The 24,875-nt window shown below is 38.2% G+C and overlaps 1 protein-coding gene across 2 annotated transcripts in view; it reads right to left on the bottom strand.

Annotated features, from left to right (window-relative positions):
- Positions 1 to 24,875, bottom strand: part of PLCB1 (phospholipase C beta 1) — a 684,700-nt gene that overhangs the window by 64,136 nt on the left and 595,689 nt on the right. Inside the window, exons 28-32 of one of the 2 annotated variants that reach the window (XM_004433765.3) lie at positions 14,402 to 14,478; positions 14,207 to 14,296; positions 13,677 to 13,734; positions 12,474 to 12,560; positions 2,471 to 2,588 (exon numbers count right to left, since the gene is read on the bottom strand). In XM_004433765.3, coding sequence (XP_004433822.1) covers positions 2,490 to 2,588; positions 12,474 to 12,560; positions 13,677 to 13,734; positions 14,207 to 14,296; positions 14,402 to 14,478 — 411 coding nt within the window. In that variant the 3' untranslated portion in view covers positions 2,471 to 2,489. The remainder of the gene's footprint in view (positions 1 to 2,470; positions 2,589 to 12,473; positions 12,561 to 13,676; positions 13,735 to 14,206; positions 14,297 to 14,401; positions 14,479 to 24,875) is intronic. The other variant, XM_004433764.3, reaches the window with a different exon arrangement.

Below are 24,875 nucleotides of genomic sequence, written 5' to 3'. Positions count from 1 at the left end.
GGCACTTGGCATAAATTTATAATTTTCCAATGCAATACCATGGGCATTTTTAGAAAGTGGTCATTCTGTAGCGCCTTATATAAAGGTTCATACATCCTCAAAATGAGCAAACATCCTGTTTTGTTTGTTTTTAATCTTGTTCTACAGTAATTTGTATTTATTAAAAAATAGAAGTTACCAGAGTTAAAAGTATGACTAACCTGTTCAGCTTCACCAATTAATCTCTAGCTGATAACAAGGAATATATTTTTCATCACTTAAAGTTTGAGTTCACAAATTTAAAAAGTGAAATTTCAAGTATGTATGTGATGAGTATTCTTGGGATCAATCTTATAGTAAAAAAATCCTTCTTTTCTGGCAAATGTGTAATGGCTTTATATTCTATTACTTTTTATTCATTTTGTTTTCAACCGTAGTCTATTAGTGGAGACGTTTAAGGTAAGAAACAAATGTTTGGGGAAATATTAAACTTGGTATAAAAATGTACTTTTCGTGTACTGCTATAAAAGAACTTTTTCTTTTTCAAATACAAAACAATGTAAATTTTTTTTCTGTTTTAGCAATGAGACCTGTTTTTCCACGGAAAGCCTGAAATTGGTTTATTTTTATGTCACCTTTTATACGTGGGATGCTGAAGGGACCAAACTAACTAAGTGATTAAAGATTTTTTTATGTTCAGGTATTGTGGGAATAGCTATCTCATTTTAAAATAAATATTTTTGCTAAGCAGGGAGCTCAGTTGACATTCTGAAGGGAATAGAAGCTGTGAACCAGCCATCACAAGCCTGACAGCACAGCCACCAAAATGGAGCATTTATGTCTCTATTGCATTTGTTTTGAAAACCAAAACCCAACTCATGTGATCTGAGCTCCACTGTCATTTACCTCCTCTGAGAGAATTCAGCATTCTACGTGCGGTATTAAATGTTTCACAATAACTCTCAACATTACCAGGACAGTAACAATAAGTGCAACACCAAAAAAGTCCAATGATGCTTATAATTATGATTTAAAAGACAGCCTAAATATTTATAGCCAAATGAAGAAGACATTTTTGAGGTCTCCCTGAAGCCTTCCTGGAGAAATCAATATGACTCGCCCCTCCTCTGCCCTGCCTTCTGATGTGGGCTTTATCACAAGGTCACCACAGGAACAAGATCATCACTGTTGGGAGGACGTGGACTGAATTCATAGCCGGGCTGTGGCTTTACTCTGAAATGGCATTCTCTTTTTAGCGTCACAGTCAGTAGGAGAAAACGCAATAAAACACCATGAGGCAGCTTAGAGCATCTCCTTCCAGGTGCTACAGTCAAAAGATAGGAATGTATTGGATCCCTGTTAGTCAAATGTGGTCCATGGAAAAGTGGCAGCAAGGGCACCGACTGGGAGCTAGTCAGAAACGCAGTTCTCAGGTCCCACCCAGACCTCCGGAATCAAAATCTGCATTTTCATAGAATCTCCAGGTAATTTTAATGTACTCCTAAAGTTTGAAAAGCATTGAACTAGAGCATCATTGTATGTGGCAACTGATGTAGAGGAAGAGGAAGAACTTACACCCCTTTCTCAGTAAAGTTGTTTTCACTAATTCTTCAACATTTCTAAGCTATACTGCTTCACAGATCAATAAGTGCCTGAAGACAAAAACATCATAAGCCTCACTGTAGAATTCTACCTTTAATACATCAGAATAGAAGTTTTCTTTCTTTGGAATCATGGTAATGCCTCTTTTCTCCCTGAAATGCACACCCACTGGAATGGCTTAGGCCAGTTTTTTTATTAGCAAAAGGAATACAATAGATTTCATGATGCAGGATATTGAGTTGAAGTCCTCTCTAATTTTCAAGCTTCATTTTGCTCTAATCAGTAACCCCTGGCTCAAGCATCCCTATTAGTGAGGTATTTTCAAGTGCTCTTAATTCTAGAGTATTAGGAAATCCTGAGCTATCCCCTTAACTCAAAATACCATGTGGGAATACAATGAATTCTGCTGGATTTTTAAAAGGATGGGTGTGGTAAGTAGAGTGGAGTGGATCCAGGAGACTCCCTGAGAGTTAATTTAATCCACTGGATTTTAAGATAATAAGATTGTAGGAAACCAGTGCTGTGAGAAGTAGGAACTTAAAAAAAGTTTCTAAAGTGAAAATAATAGTGTGAGTGTAAGAGAGACAGGTCAAGGTCCAAAAGGAAGCCAACTTTGCAAATAGAGAAACAAAAAGAAGGAGAAGAAGACAATACGGAAGAATGGAATTTATGTCAGGAAGAGAGAACAATGATGAAAAAATAAATACCAGAGGAAGACAGGTAAAGATGAGGAGCACATCATAGATGTGGCTGGGAATTATAGTAGGAAAAAGATGGGAATGTAGAGAAAGGGAGGATGAAGAACAAAGGAATAAGTCCATGATGCCTGCGAACCAGATGGCCACACGCCATCCCTCTCTCAAAAGCGACCCCTCCCATCCAGTCCTACCTGGCCGGAAGGACGGTGGTCACCACTTGAGAGCTTGAGGGTTGGGGGGAGTAAAGTTGGGGGACACAGAGGGATCCTCATGGCAAGTTTCCGACAAGAATGAGGAGGAACCGTCCCCCTGTGTGGAAAAAAAGGGAGGCTGTCATTTTTGTGGCATTGAAATTGATTTCTAAGTCATCTGTTCTTTCAAATTATTTGTCTGGGAGCTCTCTTGAAGTGCCTTCTAGAATGGAGATTTAAAACCTCTCACTCCTTTATCTATTCCAACACTTCCTACTACAAATGTAATGGATCTGGCAATTGAATTCTCCTTGGTTCTTCCCTACCCTCTGTAGGAATTAGATGTTAAATATGATCATAACTATTACTTTTGAGAAATTCTCCACAAAGCCCCACTACCGTCAAGAAACCCAAGAAAAGATTGTATTGAGTTACCGACAGCAGATGAACAAGACAGCCCAATGAGTCAGGGCTTAATGGCTACACTTTTCTCTCTCAAAGAGAGAGAACTATTTTTTAATACATGAAGTTAACTTTGTTAGCCCTCTACTGAAGTCATTCATTCCAAAAATACGTATTGAGCACCAACTATGTGCCAGACATTGTTCTTGGGTGCCTAGAACTCAAGAGCAACAGTGAGCAAAGTAGTCAAAGCCCCTGTCCTCATGGAACTTACATTCCTATGGAGAAGGACCAACAGTGAATGACACACTTAAGAAAGAAGTAAATGACCTAATGTGAGAAGGTGAGAAATGCTGTGAAAAACAGAAAGTAGAGCAGAATAAAAGAAAGAGGAGATGCCAGGGATAGGAGAGTGGTGCAGGAGGGTAGCAAATTTCAATAGCATGGCCATGGAAAGCCTCTTTGAGAAGACAGATTAGAGCAAAGACTTGAAAGACAGGAGGGAGTTGCCCAAGCAGACACTTGAGAGATGAGCATTCTAGGCAGAGGAAATAGTCCGTGCAACTGCCCAAGGTGGGATTGGCCTGGCTTATCGGGGCCCAGCAAAGAGCCCAGGATGGCCTGAGCAGAGAGTAGGTCAAAGAGGAAACGAAGAGAGGATCAGCCAAGTGGAGTCAGATCATGTTGGATCCTGTAGACTTTTATCCTGAGAGAGATGGGAGCCATGAAAAGGTTTTGAACAGATGATTGACCTGATTTATGTTCTAAAAGCCTGCTGTGTTGGGAATAGATTGTGAGTGGGCACCCATGGAAGCAGGAAGACCAGCTAGGAGGCTACTTAGAAATCCAGGTGAGAGATGGTGGCAGCCTAGGCTAGGGTGGTTCTGCTGCAGTTGGCACCTTTACAAGTACAAAGATGTCCTAACTGCTTTATAATATTTTGCAAGTCCTACGGTGTTTTTGATTCTACCTAAAACAAAGACCCAATAATAAATTTAAGAATTGCAACAGCTCATTATATGTTTCCCCAAACCTAAGAACTACTTTTTTTCTAAAAATAATATATAAGATTCAAAGAAAAAGGAAAGAAATTCTTTTCAACCAAAGCTAGAAGACAACATATTTCTTATTCTCTGTATATCATTGAGAATATGTACATGATGCTGGCTACTATCTTAGACCTGATCTTCCATATGCTAGCATAATTAGCCAAGGCAAAATCCATTTTGATGTCAAAATGGTTAAACATGCTAAGTTTCTCCCCAATTGTATGAAGTTGTTTGTGTATCAGAGTGTGTGTTTGTGTTTGTGTGTGTGATGGTCACAGAGGGTATGTAGTGGAGAATCTTTCCAAACTATCAGAAAATGATGAACTGTTTACTATTCTATCACAAACATCAACAAAAGTTAAAACCACCTACCTCTATTGATAAAACTCTTTGAAATGAAAATATTATTGGAGGCTTGGTTTCAGCTACAAATTCAAAGACCTCCTCATCAAATTCAAAGATTACCCTTAGCAAATGATTATAATAAATGCAGAAGACTTGTCTCAATTGATTTTTGTTGACAGAAAATGTATAAGCAGGATTCCAAGTGGTAGATTTGTTACCTTAATTTGGCCTTAGGCATAAGACATGGAAAAGAGAGAATGTGACTCTTGCTCTTAGAAACCGGTTTCCTATTGTGAACTGAAACTTCCTTCAGCACTTTTTCAGCCCAGTGGCCATGCATTTGCCCTTTTGCGATAGCCTTTTCTCTTGTCTTTACATATTGCTTCATCTAATATTTCAAAGCACTAACACATTTCCTCTGTGGATAGTTTACAGGTAAATATTTCTCTTGGTTTGAGTTTGGCCATTCTTCCCCTTAAAATGTTGAAGGCCAAGTAAAATCAGATAGTAGTTTCCTGAGATCAAATAAATTTTTACGTTCTTTGCTTTTAAAAGTGTTTAGGATGTGTGTGTTTGACTATTTCCATTATTCTAGTTATGGCAAAGCAGAACTTTAAAAACAAACTAGAGATACATTGGGAATAAAATGTCTACAGTCAGCCCTCCACATCCGTGGGTTCCACATCCACGGATTCAACCAACTGCAGATGGAAAGGCTTATGATAGTTGTGTCTGTACTGAATACGTACAGACTGTTTTTCTTGTCATTATTCCCTAAACAATACAGTATAACAACTATTTACATAGCACTTACATTGTATTAGGTATTATAAGTAATCCAGAGATGATTTAAAGTATATGGCAGGATGTGCATAGGTTATATGCAAATACTACACCATTTTATACAAGGGACTTGAGCATCCGCAGATTTTGGTATCTGCAGGGGTCCTGGAACCAATCCCCTGTAGATATCAAGGGACAACTGTAATCAGCATTGGCAAAATTCACATAAATCATGCACAATGACGCGCATACAGAGTAGAAGTAGAAGTAAACCCAAAAGGTTTTGTGGGCCGTCCATCGTTGTGTAGACTTTTTTGTTTATGGTAGGTGGGCAGATGAAAGTTGATGGGATTAAAGACCATCTCATCCCATTCCTGATGTTGAACTCAGTGCTTGCTGGGAAGACTCTGAACCCCACCAACACATACACTCTCTACTCTAGCAGGTGGTGAATATTCTCTTTGGATCCCCTCCCCTCCGTCCAATACAACCATCACCATACTCCCATAATTTCTCATCCTTAGGAAAGGAAAATAAGGACAAAGGAAGGGAAAATAAAGTTAATAGGGTAGAGAAAAAGGGGAGGAACCAATAGCATTTACGCGAATCTCAGTTCCAATTTTGTTTAAATCTCAAACTCAGTTGCCTTACAGGGGCCAATAGATAACAGAAATCCACGGAGCAGCCTGGGCAATGCTATACAGGCCTAAGGGGCAGCCTCTTCCCAGCTCTAGAGATTTGTCTACATGTTGGCTCAGAGTAATCATATAATCTAATTTTTAAAGAGAAATTAATTTTTTTAAATAGGAACATTTCTGATTTTTAGGTAATCGTGTGATGGTTTTGTAATGTGCCAACTTGGCTAGGCTGAACTACATTTCCCAGAGTTCCCTTTCTGTCTGTTTCCAGTTAGGGTGGGTTACAAAGGAGACTCTCCCAAGAGTTGGAAGGCTCAGGAAAGAGGCAGCAGCCATTTTGTAACACACATGCATTGTTGTTGATCTGTTGACTGGTAATGGTAATGGCTGGTTAGGTTATTTGGACTATCCTTCCCACTTAAAACAACTAAAAAAGCTGGATTTGATATTAAAACTGTCTTCTTTAAAGAACCTAAGAATCACAAAAATTTAAAGACTGATCAGGCCCAAACTGCAGGGACGTGAAAACTAGATGGGTAATAAGCAGGGAAGCCATATCTGTCCTGCAGGGCTTTTGCTAACACGGGAAACTTTGAATTCACCTTTTGACAGCCTTGTAGGGTGAGGCCAAAACTCAAAGCCCGTGGTCTGCCCAGAATGAGGAATCTCACAGGAAACCTTCCCTACAATAAGCCAGGCATATAAATTGTAGATTTGAAAATAAACCAAATAGAACTTCTAGAATTAAATAAAATACAAAAGCTAAAAGTAAAAACTCAGTGGATGAGTGGTATAGCAGTGTAAACAAAGAATTAGTGAATTAGAAAAAGGGTCATAAAAAATTGTCCGCAGGGTAGCACAGACAGAAAAGGATGGAAAATATGGAAAAGAGTTAACAGACAGAAGATAGAGTAAGAAGGTCCACTTTATTTTATATGTAAATTATGTGATGGAAGGAAACTTTTGGAAAATGTGTTGGAAGTCATTTTTGCTGACATGATAGCTGAGTTTTTACAGAACTGATGAAAACTATCCATCCAGCCACCTCAAACACATATTTAGATACAACATAGAAAAACTGCTTAAAACATAAGAAAAAAAATCCTAAAGCAAGCAAGGCAGGAAAATACAAGTTATCATCAAAAGAACTACACTCTAAGACTAACAGTTAAGTTCTCAACAAGAGAAGTCAGAGGACAGTGGAATTTTATCTTCAATGTGCCAAAAGAAAATAACTGACAACCTAAAATTCTGTACCTAGTGAAAATATCATTCCAGAAAGAAGGTAAAATAAAGACATTTTCAGACAAAAAGGAAAACAAAAACCAAAGAGTTTACCATCAGTAGAACGTATAAGAGGAACTTCTAAAGGATATAGAAGATAATGATGCCAAATATATAGTCTGAGACATAAGAAAGAATGTTCAGCAAAGAAGGTTCTGAATACGTAGATAAATCTAAATGAACACTGACTATATAACATAGAATAATAATGTCTTATGGGTCTAGAAGTCTACAGAATAAATTTCAAAAATAAATCAAGAGGAGACAAATGGAGTTAAAATTGTTCTAATATTCTAGTACTGCCTGGAAGGAGAATAAACATGTCTAAGTTTTACATTCAAGAGAATAATGAATAACTATATATTTTTTAGAAAGCTAATTCTTCACATTGATAAAAATGAAAAGGAAATTTCTTCCACAGAAAAAACAAACCAAAAAAACCCCACTAGGTGGGTCAACCAAGACTTGACAATGAGCAAAACATAGTCAATAGGCAGCCAATTTGGAGTCTGTGGTCTGGCTTCTATGAGAGGGCCCAGTGGGTACTAGCAGGGAGCAAAAGATTAGAGGAGGCACAAATGAATCTTGTAAGAAAGAGGTTTTACTTTTAATCCCCAAGTTAGTCTCTGTCTCTCTGAACACTGGGAAGGCAGGATTGAAATATCAGCCACATTTAGGGTTCTGTCTCAGGGCCCAGTGGTAGGCCTGACAAGACTAACTTTACCCAGAGAGATGAGTCACTCATCCTGTTACATGGGTGTCAGAGGGGAAATGAGGAAAATCAGTCTATATTCCCCAGATGGAGGGGAAAAAAAGATCCAGTAGCTACATGATTAAATGTTCCTTGGCTATAAATTAAAATGCCCTAAAGGTTCCTGGAATTCTCTCTTGCTTATGAGCTAAATTAAAACAGAAAACCTGTGTTCTAAGAAGCATCAAAGACAAATTAAGTGTCAGAGAAAAAGTAAATTACACATTTATCGACTGTTTTATGAGGTTACAGAGATGGTTCATTAAAAAGTCCCCTCCAAAGATGATTCTTCTTGTCATGAGAGCCAGGAGCTGCAAAGTGATCAATATCCATTGGAATATTAGCAGCAGATAGGGCAACTCCTGATTAACGATGTTTCAACACTTGAAAATAAATCTCTTTGTTCAGGAAAAAGGGAGAAAGTCCTTTTTATACTGAATCAATTCAGAGTCGAGCATGACCACAAAAGTTGTGGTTTCTCTCCACTGGCAGCTGTTCTTGAGTTGCTTCCAACACCTTTTGTACAAATCAACCCTTTCCTATTGGTTTTGGCAAACCCAGGTATGCAAATCCCAAGGAAACCAATTATGTCACTGAGTTGAAAGACTGGCTAGGGTTTATCACATCCATCCAAGAACTCTCCAGCTATAGATTTCATAAAAAGACATACTTGAGCAAAGCTGAAAACAGCATACACTCAGGGACTGAATCAACAATTTCATGGCTAGAAACATGCAGCTGCTCATTTCTCCACAATTTAGAACTCTCCTGAAAAGGAGCTGAGTATTCTCTTTTAAGAATGTCTACTGTTGTTTGTAACTTAATAAATTTCATAGGGACTTATGTACAGGAATGTACAATGTAATTTTATGTCAAACTGAGGGCCAAAATATTTATCTTTTGTATTATAAGTTGCCTCTAGGGATCACCTACTTCCATTTTCCCCAATGCCCCAAAAATTATATACAAAAGGAATAGACTCATGGAATCTCTGTTTTAATGGGGAAAAATGGACTCTTCATAGGAAAAAGGCCTTGGGGATGTCACAAAGTGGGGCATTCTAAAATAAACTTTCACATTGTAGCTAGCCAAATTTGGTCCCCTGCTAAATACAGACCAAGCAGGACAAAAGTTCTTGGTCCATCTGTGGAAAAGAAATGTTTTTTTTAACCTGTTTTGATTGAGGGACATTCTCTTATGACTGTTCTGTTGCAAGATAGTAAAAATTGAGTTGATCCTTCCAGATCATGAGCTTGTTGTTGAGTAAAAGGTTGGCAAAGTCACGTTTTGAATTAATCTCCACATGTAGCTTGCTCTAAATCTAGCCAGAAGAATTCCTCCTTGCCACAGAAGAACTGTTGTCTTCCAGCAACTGGCTTTTCAAATTTCTTTTGTTAAAAATATTTTTAGTCCTGTTTGTTCACTTTTAAAGGAGTTTGGTTACCAAAGGCTTGGAAAATTACACAGATGGTAACTGGGGTTCAGAACGGCTCAAAATAGTAACACTAGGAGAAAATAGGAACGTAAAAAGAGCTTGCTCCCTGTTTAGGAGGAGGTTAGGAACACAAAACACATTATTACACTAGTTAGAATAAGTGGATGAAGAGGAAGAAATTATATTCGACAATATGGTGAAAGAAATTGATGAATGGGAAGAAATATGACGCCATGCAGTGTATATGTTTGCTGTAAGTGAAAGATTAGCCATTATTGGTTCCAGTTAGAAAACTGCTTATCCCACCTGCAAAATACTTAAAGGAGGAACTCTATTCCCCTCAGTAACCTCTGGCAAAGTCTAGCATGCTTTTCTCTTCATAAGAAGGTTGCAACTATCTTGAACGTTACCTACTATAGCGTCAACTCAATTTCCTTGTCCAACACTCAGTGATGGACGAGTTCATACATTTCTAGCTGTCATAAAGTCACTCTGCCTCTCAGCTTTCTGACTGAATGGAACTGACTCAGTTAACCTCCTTTATAGATATTGTTGGTCAGCTTCATTTCCTTGAGTTGCTCCTTTTTCTAATTTGTTTCTGCTGTTGTCAGTTTCCCTCATATCCGTGTTAAGCTTCAAAGGCCATTCCAATACTGGATGTGAGAGGGATTATTCCAAAGCCAGTGCCATTCTGTTTCTGGTCCACATCCAACAATTACAGGAGCATGGATGACTGCCACGCTGGGCCTGGCCTTTTGTTTCCTACATTTGCTGTCCTGTGCTATGGTCTTTCTCCACATGACCTACACTTGATCTTATTGTTTACTCCACTGTTTACTATTGCTCTTTCTTGTTATGGTCATTTCTCTTTATTAGCCACTGGGTCCTACAATATTAACAGTCATAATTTCCTATTTTATTAATCGAGTCATGGTTCCAAAGCACAACATTTTTAAGCCCTGAAGAACATCTCTCAATAAATGCTTTAGTTTGACATGGAACCAACAATCTTCAAGGGCAGCCTTCAAATCCAGACACAACAAAATGGTCATAAGAGCAACCTCATGGATGAAAAGCAAAGAGAAACCATAATGGTACCTATTTATAGTAACAAATGAAGGCAACAGAACTACTAAAAATTCACAGAAACACTTCAGATCTCTTTCTAAGGGGCCAAAAAATAAGAAATGGAAAATTTGCTATAAATATGGTAGTGGCACACACTGTTAATTACCTACCCAATTGCTATCTCTCCTCTATTATTTTTTCTTCTTATCATGCCTGTGATTTGTTTAGGAATGGGCATATGACACAATTCTGGTTAATGAGGGGAAGCTTATTGGGGAGATTTAGGAAGGTTTTCCTCAATCTTATAAAGGTTACATGATGAAGACATTTCGTTTTCTGCCTTTGAATGATTTTATGTAAGGTTGTGATGCATGGAGCAATGGCAGCCATCTTGTGACTGTGGGTTTACAGCCTGGGGATGAAAGGCAACAAACTGAGAATGGCACAGTGGAAATTCTGAAAATACCTGGGTTCTTGATGAGGTTGTTGAGTCACTGAATTAACCATTCCTTGAACTGGGATACCTCTGAACTTCCAGTAATGTGACTTACTAAATTTTATTATTGTTTAAGCCAGTTTTAATTCGGTTTTCTGTAGTTAAGTTGCTGCTGAATGCACCTTGACTAATAAATTATCCAACAGTTATTAGTTCTTCTAATGTTTGGTTATATCCAATGAAGAAGTTTAAAGGTGCTTCAACACCTACTAAAGTTGTTTTTTATCTTGATGACTTAGAGCAGTAACATAAAATCTTTGTAGGGTTATTTAGATTGAGAGTTATGTAATTTAAACACATTTGTGATTGCATTTTGTCTATGAGTAAAGTAGTTGACATATTTGGACCAAAAACAAAAACAAGGCAAAATAAAACTCTGTAGGAATAACAATATTTCCCAAAAGAGATATTTTAGAAATACAAAAACTGGCTAATGAGATATCAACCATAAGCTAAGTATATTATGTCAGTGTACAAAGTAATGACAAATCTGAATTTAGACAGCATGGACTAAAAAGGTACATATTTGAATATATCACTGGGGACTGATTATTGTTAAGTTGTTTCTTAGATTTCAGTCAAATCTGGATCTTTTTCTCCCAACATTTGAACATTTTTAAAAGATCAATCCTAACTGAAAAGTATAGCAATTTCTGAAATTATGTTAAAATTTATTCCACTTTACTAATGCATAATCAACCTGAGAGGGAGGTTAAAAATATTTAAATTGTATATTTATAAAAAAATTAACAGCATATCTAAGTAATTATTAATCCTTATATTTTCATAATGCTTGAGAATCTATATTGCCAAGGCTTAAAACTTTAGGAGTCAAAATATTAAATAAATGTCCTATCCAATAAATATGAAAGGCATGGAGCAGAAATAACCACAAAGATATATTTAGAATTAGCCACAAGAAATGTAAATTGATGAATGGACTATACAGTGAAACTAAACTAACACTTTTGAGCTTTGCAAGTTCAAAAAGCACTTGTATGAAATAGCAGTACCTTTTAAATTAGGTATTTTACTCTGCAGATAGAAGGACAGAAAAATTGAAAAGCACATTTTTCCAAACAGAAAAATATCTGGTGATGAATCAAATGGTTAGAATGCTATAAAACCAAGATGATGTTTGCTAACCTGAAAGTCTTTGATTTAGAAATATTCAGTTTGTTTAAAGTTAATATTCATGAAACAATCGATTTTAACCAAACAACAAGCATAAGGTAATCTTAAAGTGGAATCCCTATAAACTATTATTACAAGGAAAAAAAAGTGTTATTTTTTTTTCTGTTTCTGGTTTATGAGAATATTTTCTTGGATAAAAACCAGGATGATTTGGGTACAGGACATCCTCTGCTGGACAGAGTCTGTCATTACAATAATTACATCAGATATTCAGAGGGGAAGAGGCTTGGCTAATTTCTCTAATTCTTTCTATCCTGGCAGGGATGGGTGGGTGGGGTGCTTTAAATATACCTACATCTGAACCATACGCAGACCAATTTAACCCAAATCTCCGGAGCTGGGTTCCAGGCATTTGCAGTGTTTAAAGCTCACCAGCTGATGATAAGTGCATACGGAATATTGCTATAAAGATTTTTACCATCATTGAGAAAGATACATGGTTTCACATCTGAGAACTGATCTGAGACTGTGTGACAGGTACATGAACTAGGGAGGTCTTATTCTAATTGAATGGAAAGAAAATGAAATTATTGTGTATCATTATTTGGTTCAGTTTACCTCGGGCTTTTCATCCAGGATCTGCTGACGGATCTCCTTGTGTTTCTCTACGAGCTTTTCTTGTCGTTTACTTTGAGCCTCTTCTAACTATAAGAAAGTTACAAGAAAGTCATTTTCATCTACACACTCAAGTGAATGTTTTCAGACAAAATTGAAAGCTTTTCAGATCTATGGCGTACATCTAATTATTTTATATTCTGGTCGAGAACTGCCCTTACAAGTGTAGAGGACTGTTGTAAGTGTTGGAGCTGAGTGATGAGTACACAGGGGTGGCGATGGGGTGATCAATGTGATAATAAATTTTCACATATTGAGGTATATGGGGTAGCTATTCTGGTTTAAACCTGATTCAGCCTGAACTAAAGAAGCCTGACCTATGGCATATCAAACATACATTTTACATCTACTTTAACCATTAACGATAAGGATGCATTAAACGTTATCTCAAGAACACACTCTTTGAAGATAAGGATGCATACTTTCTTTCCTATGATGCCAGTATGGGGAACACTAGTATCAGTAATGAAGACAAATTTCCTTTCCTGGACATTGGGGTCAATTTGACCTGTTAATCTGCAACTGAATATCTCTTTGAAACTTTGATGAGTATGTATCCTGGGCAAGTTTGATGTATGTTCTTTGTTCTAAAAAGGTATAAAACTGTACTGAAAACCATGCTTCTACAGAACACTTTCTTCCTTTGTGGAGACTGCCTTCCCAGGTTATAGTCCTCAGCTTGGCCCAAGTAAAGGTCACCTTCTCTTTCTCTTATCTGTACAATGGTTAGTGGTTATTTGTGTCAACAAATGAATTATACTATTCTTACATTTTTGTTAATGTTTGAAAATTTCCAAAATACCATTTAAAAAAAAATAAGAAGTGCCTTTGGAGGTTGCCATCTTCTCTACCATTGATGACAACTAAAGGTTCTTTGGGGAATGCCCCATTGACATCATGTTTCTGGGCTCCTGACTTTGGAAATGATTCTTGACATCTATCTTTAGATGAGCTTTTTTATACGCAGGTCTGCAATTAAACTTGCAGAAACACTGATTACAGAACGCCTGCTCTGTGAAGCAGCTCTTCTGGGGGCTGGTGATACCTAGATACAACGAGGCCTGGCATTTCCCTCCAGAGGCTCACACAGTGCTTGTCAAAGGCTCAAACACAGTCTGCAGAGGAGAGAGGGATTAAGCGACATACCCTCTTGATGTACTGCACCACCTCCTGGATGTATGACCGGATCATCTCTGTCTTTTCCCTAAAAGCAAAGGACAAATAGATTGTTATAGGAACTCATCCGGCATGGACAAACATGGGGACCTCAGGCTTCCAGATGAAAGTTGACAGAACTCTCAACCTTCTTATTGCTGCTGCAAGGAAGGTACAACCCGCCAGCTCTGGACAAAGGTCAGGGTCCCCTCAAGGGCAAAGCTCAGCTTTCACTAAAGGCGGGCAAGGCTGTCTGACAGTATGGGAGGTGAGGATTCAGCCTTTCTGGAAGGAAAGTTCTTTACTCAGTCTTTATCTAAAAGTCCCCGGGTGCGCCTCGGTCCCTTATTGAACTGCGCTTTGAGTTCCGTGTTAAAAACCTTACAAAAGGGATCTTTCGAGAGGTTAATTAGAGGAGAAATTTTCCAGATGGGTCTTTGCGTGGTTAAGAACCTGTTATTCTGATACAGAATAAAACGATCCCAGGTAAAAGTTGGGGAGAAGGGGCTCTTTCTCCTTACTCTTCCATCTGGCTTTTGTCTTTGGATTTAGCTTCTGTTATCTTCTCCTGCCTCTTTTTATCCATTTTCTTCTTTAATTCCTTCTTCTCTCTGAAGTCAAAATGGAAGTAAAAGGGAAAAAAGGCAAATCAAATGGCAATTTGCGTTTAATACATTTATAGACTCAAGCCCATTGTAATGAGAACGGAGGCTTACTTCTCACAGATTTCTTTGAGCTTCTTTAACTGATTGTTCTGACATTCTTCAGCAACATCCGTCAATTTTTGAATAAGCTGGGGAAACAAAATGCCAGTTTGCTGTTTTACATTATCACAAACAAAGCACCCTCTCCCCTCGCTCCCCCAAACAACAGTATATGTGGTTAGAAAATGTGCGACTGATGCTTAACAACAGTTAAAATCGCCAGATGTCTAACATAGGCGATGAGGACATAATTTAAAACTGACAAGAAATGTTCACATATTGAGGTATACGGGGTAGCTATTCTGGTTTATAACTGATGTGGCTTGAACTAAAGAAGCCTGACTTATGACCTATCAAATATACACTGTACATCTGCTTTAACCATTAAAGTAAAAAATGCGTTAAATTTTATCTCAAAGTAAAAGAATGCACTCTTTGAAGATAAGAATGCATACTTCCCCTCCTACAACTACCAGTATTGGTAATACCCCTATCAGTGCTCCTGAAGATAAGTCTCCTTTCCTGGACATCAGGGTCACATTGACCTGCTAATTTGCAACTGAATACTTCTTGGAAATTTTGATGAATATGTATCCTGGGTGTGTTTAATGTATTTTCTTGGTTCTGAAAAGGTATAAAACTGTACTGAAAACCATGCTTCTTCAGAACACTTTCTTGCTTGACAGAGACTGCCTTCCCAGATTATAGTCCTCAGCCTGGTTCAAGTAAAGGTCTTCTTATCTCTTGTTATCTATAGATTGATTATTGATTACTTGCATAGACAAACCATCATACTATTTAGGTTTAATATGAAATTCATCTCCTTATCTCTTTTTAATTAAACAGGATTCCTTAGGTTATTGTGCTGGTTACTGCAGCTTAGCTCAGTGTAAAGACAACTAACAGCGTGGACCCAGGTTCCAGTCTCCACTCTGTGACTTATTAAAAGTATGATTTTGGTCAGGGAGCCTACATTTTCTGAACCTACACTTTCTTGGTTGTAAATGAGATTATCAATGTCTTCATCTCTTGGAGGTACTGCGAAGCTTAAAATAAAATAAGTATGATACAAATGTAAGTTATAATCAACCGTGAATTTATAATTCTTGGTTTCCAGCTATCATTCATTGCTTAATTGCTTCAAGGATGACATGAGTTACCCATCTTAGAAATCGATGTTTGTGTCTTTGTGTGGGTAACATCCAAAGAACATCAGAAATTCTCTTCTGTGCTACTATTGAGTTTTGAATACATCGTCATGAAAGCAATTATTTTATTATCTTGCATTTATTTTCTTATCAAACCAAGCTTCAAGATGGCAGCGACTGAGTTTTCATATCATTGGCCCTCCACACAATTCCTAGTCTTCAGTGGGTGCTCAATAAATACTTGTCAGTTATATGAGGATAATTTTGCTTTCCGATCCCATCTCTTTCTTTATTCTACACAAAGAACTTATGGAACCTTCTGCCATTGCTCAGGCAGTGGTAGCAACTGGACTCACTCCTTCTTACTGGAGCACCAAATAGATGGTGTGGGCTTCCTGTGTAAGGCCCCACTCTTGTTCCCCAGAGACAGAGATTCTCCGACACAGCAGGGTAAGTTGACTGGTCTTATATAAGTGGTAGCTTACAACAGTGACAAGGCAATGTAATCATACACCACCAAGCTTTCATTGATAATTTATACATGCTGAGTACAGTTTGAAGAGTTTTAAATGTATTAACTTATTCAATTCCAATAGTTGCCCTGTGAGGTTGGTGTTATTATCTGTGTTTTACATATGACGACACTCACACATGGGGCTCGAGATCTGGGCTCTGGGCCACAGAGGTGGTGAGTGGCAGAACTGGGTCCAAACCCAGACAAATCAGGCTCCATGGCTTGTGGTCTTCACCACCTTCCCATGCTTCTTTTTCATTATGATTTTAGAAATTGTTTTACAAAACCCTTCCTCTCTAAGAGAATAAAAGAAGTCGAGGGAGAAATTCTCTTACAGAAGTACAATAAAGAATCCACATTAACTTAACAGTAACACGAAATTTGATGCATTCATCTGTGAAGTGGATTAAATCTGAACAAATATGAATTGGGGTTTAGGCCAGCAGAAAACCTATTTGATCATTCAGAAGAGATTGCCTGATCATGACTGTCACAATTAAAGAAATCATGAAATATTACAGCTTTGTAGTGCCATTTATCAAGCTGCCCAGATGTAAAATTCCAGTGTGCAAAGATTCTGGAAATTTCCTTGAGGATTCCTGCAATGCCTCTATTTTAGCTGAGGGTGTACACTCAGTGCCTTTCCTTCCCCAGAGGACCTTTCTCCTCTCACATTCACTCCATGGAGTTACAGAAGGTTATTCAGAGACCCCCAACCTTGGCTGCAACATCAGAATCCTTGTGGGCAACTCCTTAAAAATACAGATCCCAGGGTCTGTTCCTAGACCTATGAACTCCAAATGTCTAGGGGCAGGGTCTGGGAATCGGTATTTTCAAAACTCCCCCCCTTGATGATTTGGATACTTTGCCAGATTTGGGGAGTTTCCGTGGGCCTGTGCTCATTCTACAGATCATTGTTAAATCTCCCAGCAATGCTTTTGAACTCAATGGCATTCATACTTCTGTTTCCATGTTGTCATCTCTGTCATTCACCTGACTCCAGAATATTTTCTTGATTATGCCAGCACCTGCTCACATTTACTGCTTTCCTCCTACCTCCTGCCCTCATCCTCAGCAACACTGACATCCAGTCAACAAAGCCACTGAGCTGCAGATCTCATAGCCCTTCTATCCACTCAATTCTGACTTTTATTTTGATTTGGTTTCAGACCCCACTCAATTGCCAGCACCTTACTCCCTCAAGGTTCCACAGAGGAAGTTCCCTGTCTGCTGCATCCCCTGGCCTTCCTCTTGGCCCCTCTCTCAGATCATCTGCACTTGCTCTTTCCTCATCTCAGAACTAGTTCCCATCTCTTTGCTCCTGGAACACACATCTTTATGTAAACTATTCAATTTAGCCACAATCCAACAAATATTTATCCAGGACCTACTAAACACCTGGCACTATTCTAGAAACTCTGAGCCGATGACCTGGTTTTCTAGATCTTCCCACTCAAAGTGTGGTCCATGGACCAGCAGCACTGGCATTGCCAGGGAACACAGTAGAAATGCATATTCTCAGGCCCTACCCCAACCCAACGAAATCAAAATCTGCACTTAACAAGATTCCCAGGAGATTTGTGTGCACATTACAGTTTGAGAAGTGCTGTCTAGATTATTGAGGAAGATGGAGACAATATAGAGGAAGCCTTCTGTTATGGACTGAATGTTTTCGTCCTCCACCCCCACCCCAAATTCGTATATTGAAATCCTAACCCCTAATGTAATGGTGTTAGCAGTCAGGGACTTTGGGAGGTGATTAGTGTTAGCAGTCAGGGACTTTGGGAGGTGATTAGGTCATGAGGGTGGAGCCCTCGTGAATGGGATTAGTGCCCTTATAAAAGAGACCCCAGAGAGCTCCCTTGCCCCTTTAGCCATGTGAAGACACAGTGAGAAGACAGCCATTTATGAATCATGAAGCTAGCTCTCTGAATTTGTAGGTGTCTTAATCTTGGACTTCTCAGCCTTCAGAACCATGAGAAATAAATGTTTGTGGTTTAAGCTACCCAATCTATGGTAATTTGTTACAGCAGCCCAAACTGAGTAAGAAACTCTCTCAAGTTCCCTCTCCTCTGTCTCAAAAGATCTTAGGAACTTTATCTGCATTCTCTTCATTACCCCAAACTCAGCTTCTTCACCTCTGATGCAGGGATAATGTTTCCCTCCCGGGGAGATTACGAAAGCTGAAAGGGAAAACACACACGCAAGTCCTAATAGACCACATCGTAGGTTCTTAACTTGGTTTCCTTACCCTTCCTTCCAAGAGAAAGGTTCTTGCCTTTGCTTTCCATCCTGTCTTCTCCCACCTGGGGCAGGACCTGATCCACCATTTCATTTTCTCCTCTCAAACTTTCTTCTGCACTAGACACATTCCCTTTGTATAAAAACATATCTCTATTTTCCTTAATAGCCCAGAACCCTGAATTTTTGTTCCATTTTTGACCTTCCTTTCATTTCTATCCCTAAAATGGAAGACTAATGGCTGCTTCCAAAGCTTCAATGCCTCACCCCCATATTCTTCAAACCTACCATCTTACGTGCACTCCAACCACTGGAAGTCACCTGATTTTGTTTTAAGATTACAAAAACATTTTTGTTACTAAACTTATTGGCCATTTCTCAGGATTTAACTTTTATTATTCCAGAGATCAAAAAATGTTCTTAGCTCACAGCACCCTTAGGATCTCAGTAATTTTTTCATGGCACTCTTAGGCTAAAAGAAATGAACGAACAGGTCTATTTATTTATTAAATAATTAGGTCCAAACAACTTAATAGTAGTACTTTGCATAGTGTCCAACAGATGTTTCTCTGTTTCCTTCAAAAATGTAAAATATCCCACAATGCCCCAGTGAGTTCAACTTGGTGCCTCAGGGTGCCTTTGGACACAGTTTGGGAATCATGCTTTATCCTCCGGACAGTGTGCCAGTTGCCAACCACTCTCGTACAAAACTCTCTTTCCTTAATTTATAGTATCTCCAGTAACTACCACCGTCACTCCTTCTCTGTTTAGGGGCTTCAATTCATTTTAGCGTCATCAACTGCCTTTGACCAACTCTGGCTGGGGATGGCTCACCAGCATCTCAACATTTCTACCAGTAAGCTCAGGATTTGTCCCTCACAGAAGACAAGTCATTGTATTTTCCCACCGTCTCATTCAGTTCAAAAGTGGACATTATCTTTGACTTCCCTCTTGGGTACTTGAGTCATGGAGATTTGTTAATTTCTCCTGTTACTATGTGTCACACGGCTTTGTGTTAACAGCACTTGGTGCAGATTTTCATTAACTCCAGTCTGGACTTGGCAAGAATTCCCTCCTTGCCCTCAGTCTCTCCCTAGTCCTTCCACTTCATCCCAAATAGTCTTCCTTTTTTGTGTGCAGCAAAGCCTTAACTGGCTCTCTATTCCCAAAATGTTATGTTCCAGCTCTAAATCTCCTTTTCTAATTAGGGTTCCAGGCAATATTTTGCTCTCAGAACTGTCCAGACACACACCTGCTTCTGTACTTTTTCTCTTGTTATTCTTCTACCTTGGTGATGCTTTCATGTGAATAGGAGACCTCAGAGATGTAGAACATTCCCATGACTGCAGAAAGTTCCATTGAACTATGCTGCTTTAACTGCTTTGATAAAGGAATGGACACCAGCCAAGGTCTCCCCCTGTCGATGCCCCTTTCCCCTCTAAACCAGCCTGTGGTGATTCTCCTCTTTGATTGCCCAGATAACTCTAGGCCTTGGTTGGCTTTTTCTATAAGATACCATTCATAGATATTTATCTTTGTGTACATACTTTATTTTCGCTCTCTAAAAGGATGCCACTACTGCAATCTCCCTTTCTTAATGATTTTTTGGAAGCTTACGCTCTATACAAAATATTAGGCACTTAAAAAATATTGTGAATGAAGTCGTTTAAGTTTTAAAACCACACAGACCCCAACTTTGGTGATAGCTATGGAGCATTGTGTCCAAGCAATGAGCTGTCTTATGGAAAATACTTTCAAAACTATATAATTTTGGTATTTAACAAGCTAAGTTTTGTTCCTTTAGGAATAAATGCCTTATTGTGAAATCCAGGTGTATTTTTTTAAATGCGGCTTTTGCATGCAACTAATGAAAATAGTATTTCCCTTGAATCCCAGAGAATATGTGTTTAAAAAAGGACAGCATCTCTGTGTTTAATGTGACAAATATGTAAATATCCTTCCACTGTGCTCAGTTCCCGTTGGTCTCCTCCACTCTCCCACAGTACAGACCCCTCCCTGTAACATTCTGCCCTTTCCAGCTATTTTCAAAAGACCATCACTCTTACTGTAATTCTGTCCTTACAGCATTTATTGTTTTCATTTAAACTTCTTCTACTTAAGGTCCAGGAGGCAGAATGATTAATATTATGACTTTGTTAATAATACGCCACTATTGTCAGATTCACATTTAAACTGGCAATGAGATTATATATATGCATCAATAATTTATCTTTCCTACCCTAAAAAGAGACAGTATGGGGCTCACCTACAGTTTTCTCTACCCAACATTATTTCTCCAGGAAGAACTTCCTTTGCTTTCTGAAAACTGGCTCTGTGCCCAATGTAGTTCCCATGGGAGCTGCTGTATTCTTTACCCCCATCCCTTGGCCAAAGTAACAGGTCCAGGGGAGGCACTGATCCAAGGTGGACCAGTCATACCTTGACTTTGGCCACAGGTGATTGGTCTAAGGTTGCAAGCTTGGCCAATCATATGACCCTAATAAGGCTTTCCCCAAGATTTTTCTAATCTGCCATTGGAGAAAGAAATGTAACTTACAAGTGGTCAGTACCTATATTTTCTGACAAAGGGAAGCCTGTCTGCTGCTTTGGAAGAGAATAATACTAATGTGCAGAAAAAAGCAGTTGAGAGAGAGAGAGTGAGAGCGAAGGAGAACAAGAAAAACAGAGAGAAAAGGAGAGAGGGAGAGGAAGAGAGAGACAGACAAATAGACAGAGACAGATAGACAGGCAGACAGACATAGAAAGTGCTGTGAGTGGTCTCCAGCACCCATATCTCCATCCCTTCCCTTCCCCGGTGTGGCTGGTCGATCTTTCCTTATGTGATCTACCCTGTGTATTTTTCTACTACATACTCTTCTTGTCTAAATTAATCCAACGTGAGTTTCTGTTGCAACCAAGAGAATCCTGACAAAAAACAGAAATAAAAAATTTCACTCCTTAACACCCAAATAGGATGGAGGAAACTTTGAGTTTTGGACTCAGGGTTTTTATTGCATGAGAAGCAAAAATAGGACCCAGAAGAGGGACTTTTCTCACAGTAACTGAAGTGCTTTTTAACTAACCTAAGGGTACATTCACTTTTGGTGTATTTATTAGCATACAAGCTCTACTCAAAGAACTATTCAATCATGTATTAGCTGCAAAACTCACTGAAGATCGAAAAGAAGAAAAGATAAGTTTAGAATTCCTAGGGGAAAAAAAAAGAGAGTACATGCTAAACTGAAATTCAGTAAACAACATTTAATTTTAACTTTTAGTATGATTTTTTTTCTGGCCCAAAGGAATAGACACATTTCAATTATTTTGCTTATTTGTTTACCACTCATTCTCCCAGTTAAATGTTCTAAACCTTTTAAGGAGTAAACAAGAAAAGCCCTGGGGGGAATGTAATTTCATGCTTGTTCTCAACTCCGTGCTGAATTTCACGTGGTTTAGTCATTTAAGGGTGAGAGAATGGTTTCCATGGAAGAAGCTAATTCCTTGACTTTAACTCAAAAGGGATAAAAAATATGTGGACAGAAATTGGCATGTTTGGAGTCTCTTCTAAGAAGGACAATTTTGAAAAATGAGCAAAAAGCCAACTGTAGAATGTTCACCCTTCAGACACAACTCATCTTCTCTTCCCTTCCAATAATATCTAGAGAAGATAGTGCCTTCTTTTCTGCCAGTCAAAGCATCCACTCTGAGTTTTCTCTATAAACTGTTTTTCTTCTAGGAGGCATCAATTTATCAGGTTTCTAAACTAAGTAATGATCTACAAACTAAACACATTACTGACAATTTAAAAACAAGGTGGATGTTTATACTAGGGTGTATCCTGGCCATTCAAATTGAGAAATATTCATTCATTCATCAGGCAATATTTACTGAGCACCTCTGATGTGCTGGACACTGTGGTAGTGTGGACAGTCCAGCTGTGAGCCAACAGGCAGGCCCTGTCCATGCGGGGCTGACAGTTTCCACTAGCTCGCATCTCTTTTCAGGAGGAGAAATTTTTAGACTAAAAGGGCAACTATCTTGATCATTCTTTGAGATATTCCTTGATACTTATGAAATTTTTTTTAAATTTCTACAGCTAAATAGAATTTACAGCAGCTTACTTGAATCTAAACGTTTAAAGAATCCTTGGAATGTTTTTTTTCCTTGCTGGGCAAAGAAATAAAAGTGGAAATCTGACCAAGACTTCTAGTCAATGTCAATAACTTGGCTCAATGAATCTATAAAATTTTAAATTATTTTCCACTTTTAAATTATGCCAAGGTAAATCTCAGCTTTTTAGTTTTTCTGGGAAATAGAAATGGGTCCATGTAACATATACTCCCTCAAATGATATTTCTGGTATTCTTTAATGAGGCTATCAACTGAAAATATTTTCAAAGTTTGAAAAAAAAATCAAGAAATTTGATACAGTGAGCTTTATTTGAGGTGTTTTATCAGCCTAGATAATGCTTGTGATTTGCCATTTCAATTCTCTAGGCCTTGTTTCCTCATCAGTAAAACATAGCTTCTAAATTATCTCTAAAGTTCCTTTGATAAATTATAAAAATTATATTATCCTATGGTTACAAGTGTGTTTTTAGAATTCAATAATGGTTAAAAAAATATCCTGAAAATAATAAAAAGTAGGGATTTATGGCCATGAAATATTTATTTTAATGAGAAAGGTAACTTTTATCATAAAAGAAGTTTCACTTAAAATGATTCATATAAACAGCTTTAAGTAAAAATTTACAATAGACCAAAAATTATCCCTCTGTAATTATAAATGCTAATGAAGGTATTTGCAAGAGTTATTAAAAAGTTGGTGTAGTAATACCAATGATGCAATTATGGATTTCTTGATTAAAATAAAAGAAAATAAGAACATGTTTGCATCTGATCAAGTCAAATGAGATCATTATATCTCATTAAACCAACCAAAAAGAAAAAAAGCCAAACCACTAAAATTTTAGGATAAGGCTTCATAATTCTAAAAGATGTCAAGGCCATCTAATTTAGAATAAATGAAATAAATAAATATTTCTTACCACTCAGATGTGGGAAAGTAGCAAGAAGGTTCAAACCGGAGGTTTTCGAATAATTAGCAAAGGAGACCTAACTAAAGGAGACACGAGTTGTCCTGTGACTTGTAACTAAAATAGGGCAATAAATCATGGGCTTAATATTTCAACAGTGCATTTGGAAGATAGACCCAGAAGAGCTGTCTATGAAGATAAATACCACAGCATGTCAGCTACTTTTTTCTTAATGCAAAATATATCATCTCAGCATCCCTCACTTGCCAGATGGAGTGCAATGAGTCCTGTAATTCCAGAGGGCACGAACTAAATTATCAGACTGTGGATTCTATTTTGGAATTTTCCTTTCAGCAGAATCTCTTCTGTTCCCCAAGCTTCTTTAAGTTGACACAAGTCAAAACTATTATTTTCCTTGCCTTTGGGGATGGTTCTGTTTACCGACTTTTTCCCTTTAATTTCATCTAAATAGTTACCAATTAACATATAAAAATATATTAAGATATATTATGCACACACACAAAAGAAAAACCAAAGTTTAAAAGTTTATTGCTCTAAACTGAAATCCCTAATTATTATTTTAATAGATCTGAGAGCTGGATTGTCTCTGCATTCTATAATTTAAGTGAAACTAACATTACAGTCAGAGGGAGACTTTACAAGCATTCTTGTACAAACTTTTTGTTTTAGAAACGAGGATACAGACACTCAAAGAGATGAAATTATTTAGTTCAAGTTACATAACTAAAAATGGAAGTCATGTCTCCTCACTCTAAATCCTGTGCAACTTGTCCTTTGGTAAAGAATGACGACTATGTACTAGGCACTGTGTTAAGCTTCCATGGATTATTTTATTGAATCTCACATCCAAACTATCAGGGCTGTATGTAGAATTCTGCAAAAAATGGCCCTAATTGTTCACTTTTTCTCTGTATCCACACTCTTTTCAATGTGATCTGCAGCTCCTCTAAACAAGAGATAGAGTCTATTTCCCCATCCTTTGAATCTGGGCAGGTCCTATGACTTGCTTTGGCCAAAGAAGAAGGAAAAAGTTCAAGCCCTCTCAAGAGACCTTGCCTACTTCCACTTGCTCTTAATTGGAATCCTTTCCAACTTCCACATGAACAAGCCCAGGCTAGCCTGCTGGATGATAAGAGATGTGGATCAGTCACCTGCCTTGACCCAGCTGACAGTCAGCCAACCTCAGAAGCAGAGCCCCTAGATGACTGGCAGCTGAACCAAAGGCACATGAAGGAGCCCAGCCAAGACTAGAAGAAGCATCCAGCTGAGTGAAGCTCAAATTGCTACACACAGAATCATGAGCTAAATAAATGGCTATTGTTTTAAGGCAATAAGCTTTGAGATGTTTGTTATGTGACAAAGCTAACTGATAACATTGGGCACACTATTAGTAGGTCTGTCTGACTTCATAACCTATGCTCTTAACCAATGTAAGCTCCTGAGGGCAGGGGTCACATTTAGGCTTGGTCCACACGGGAATCCCCCAACCAGTGTGAGGACCACAATAGGCCTTTAATAACTTTTGG

Source organism: Ceratotherium simum, chromosome 21, assembly GCF_057802395.1.
Source record: "Ceratotherium simum simum isolate JZ-2026a chromosome 21, ASM5780239v1, whole genome shotgun sequence".
Lineage (NCBI taxonomy): Eukaryota > Metazoa > Chordata > Mammalia > Perissodactyla > Rhinocerotidae > Ceratotherium > Ceratotherium simum.
Note: the sequence above shows the minus strand (reverse complement) of the source record. Positions and strands in the feature narration are given on the sequence as shown.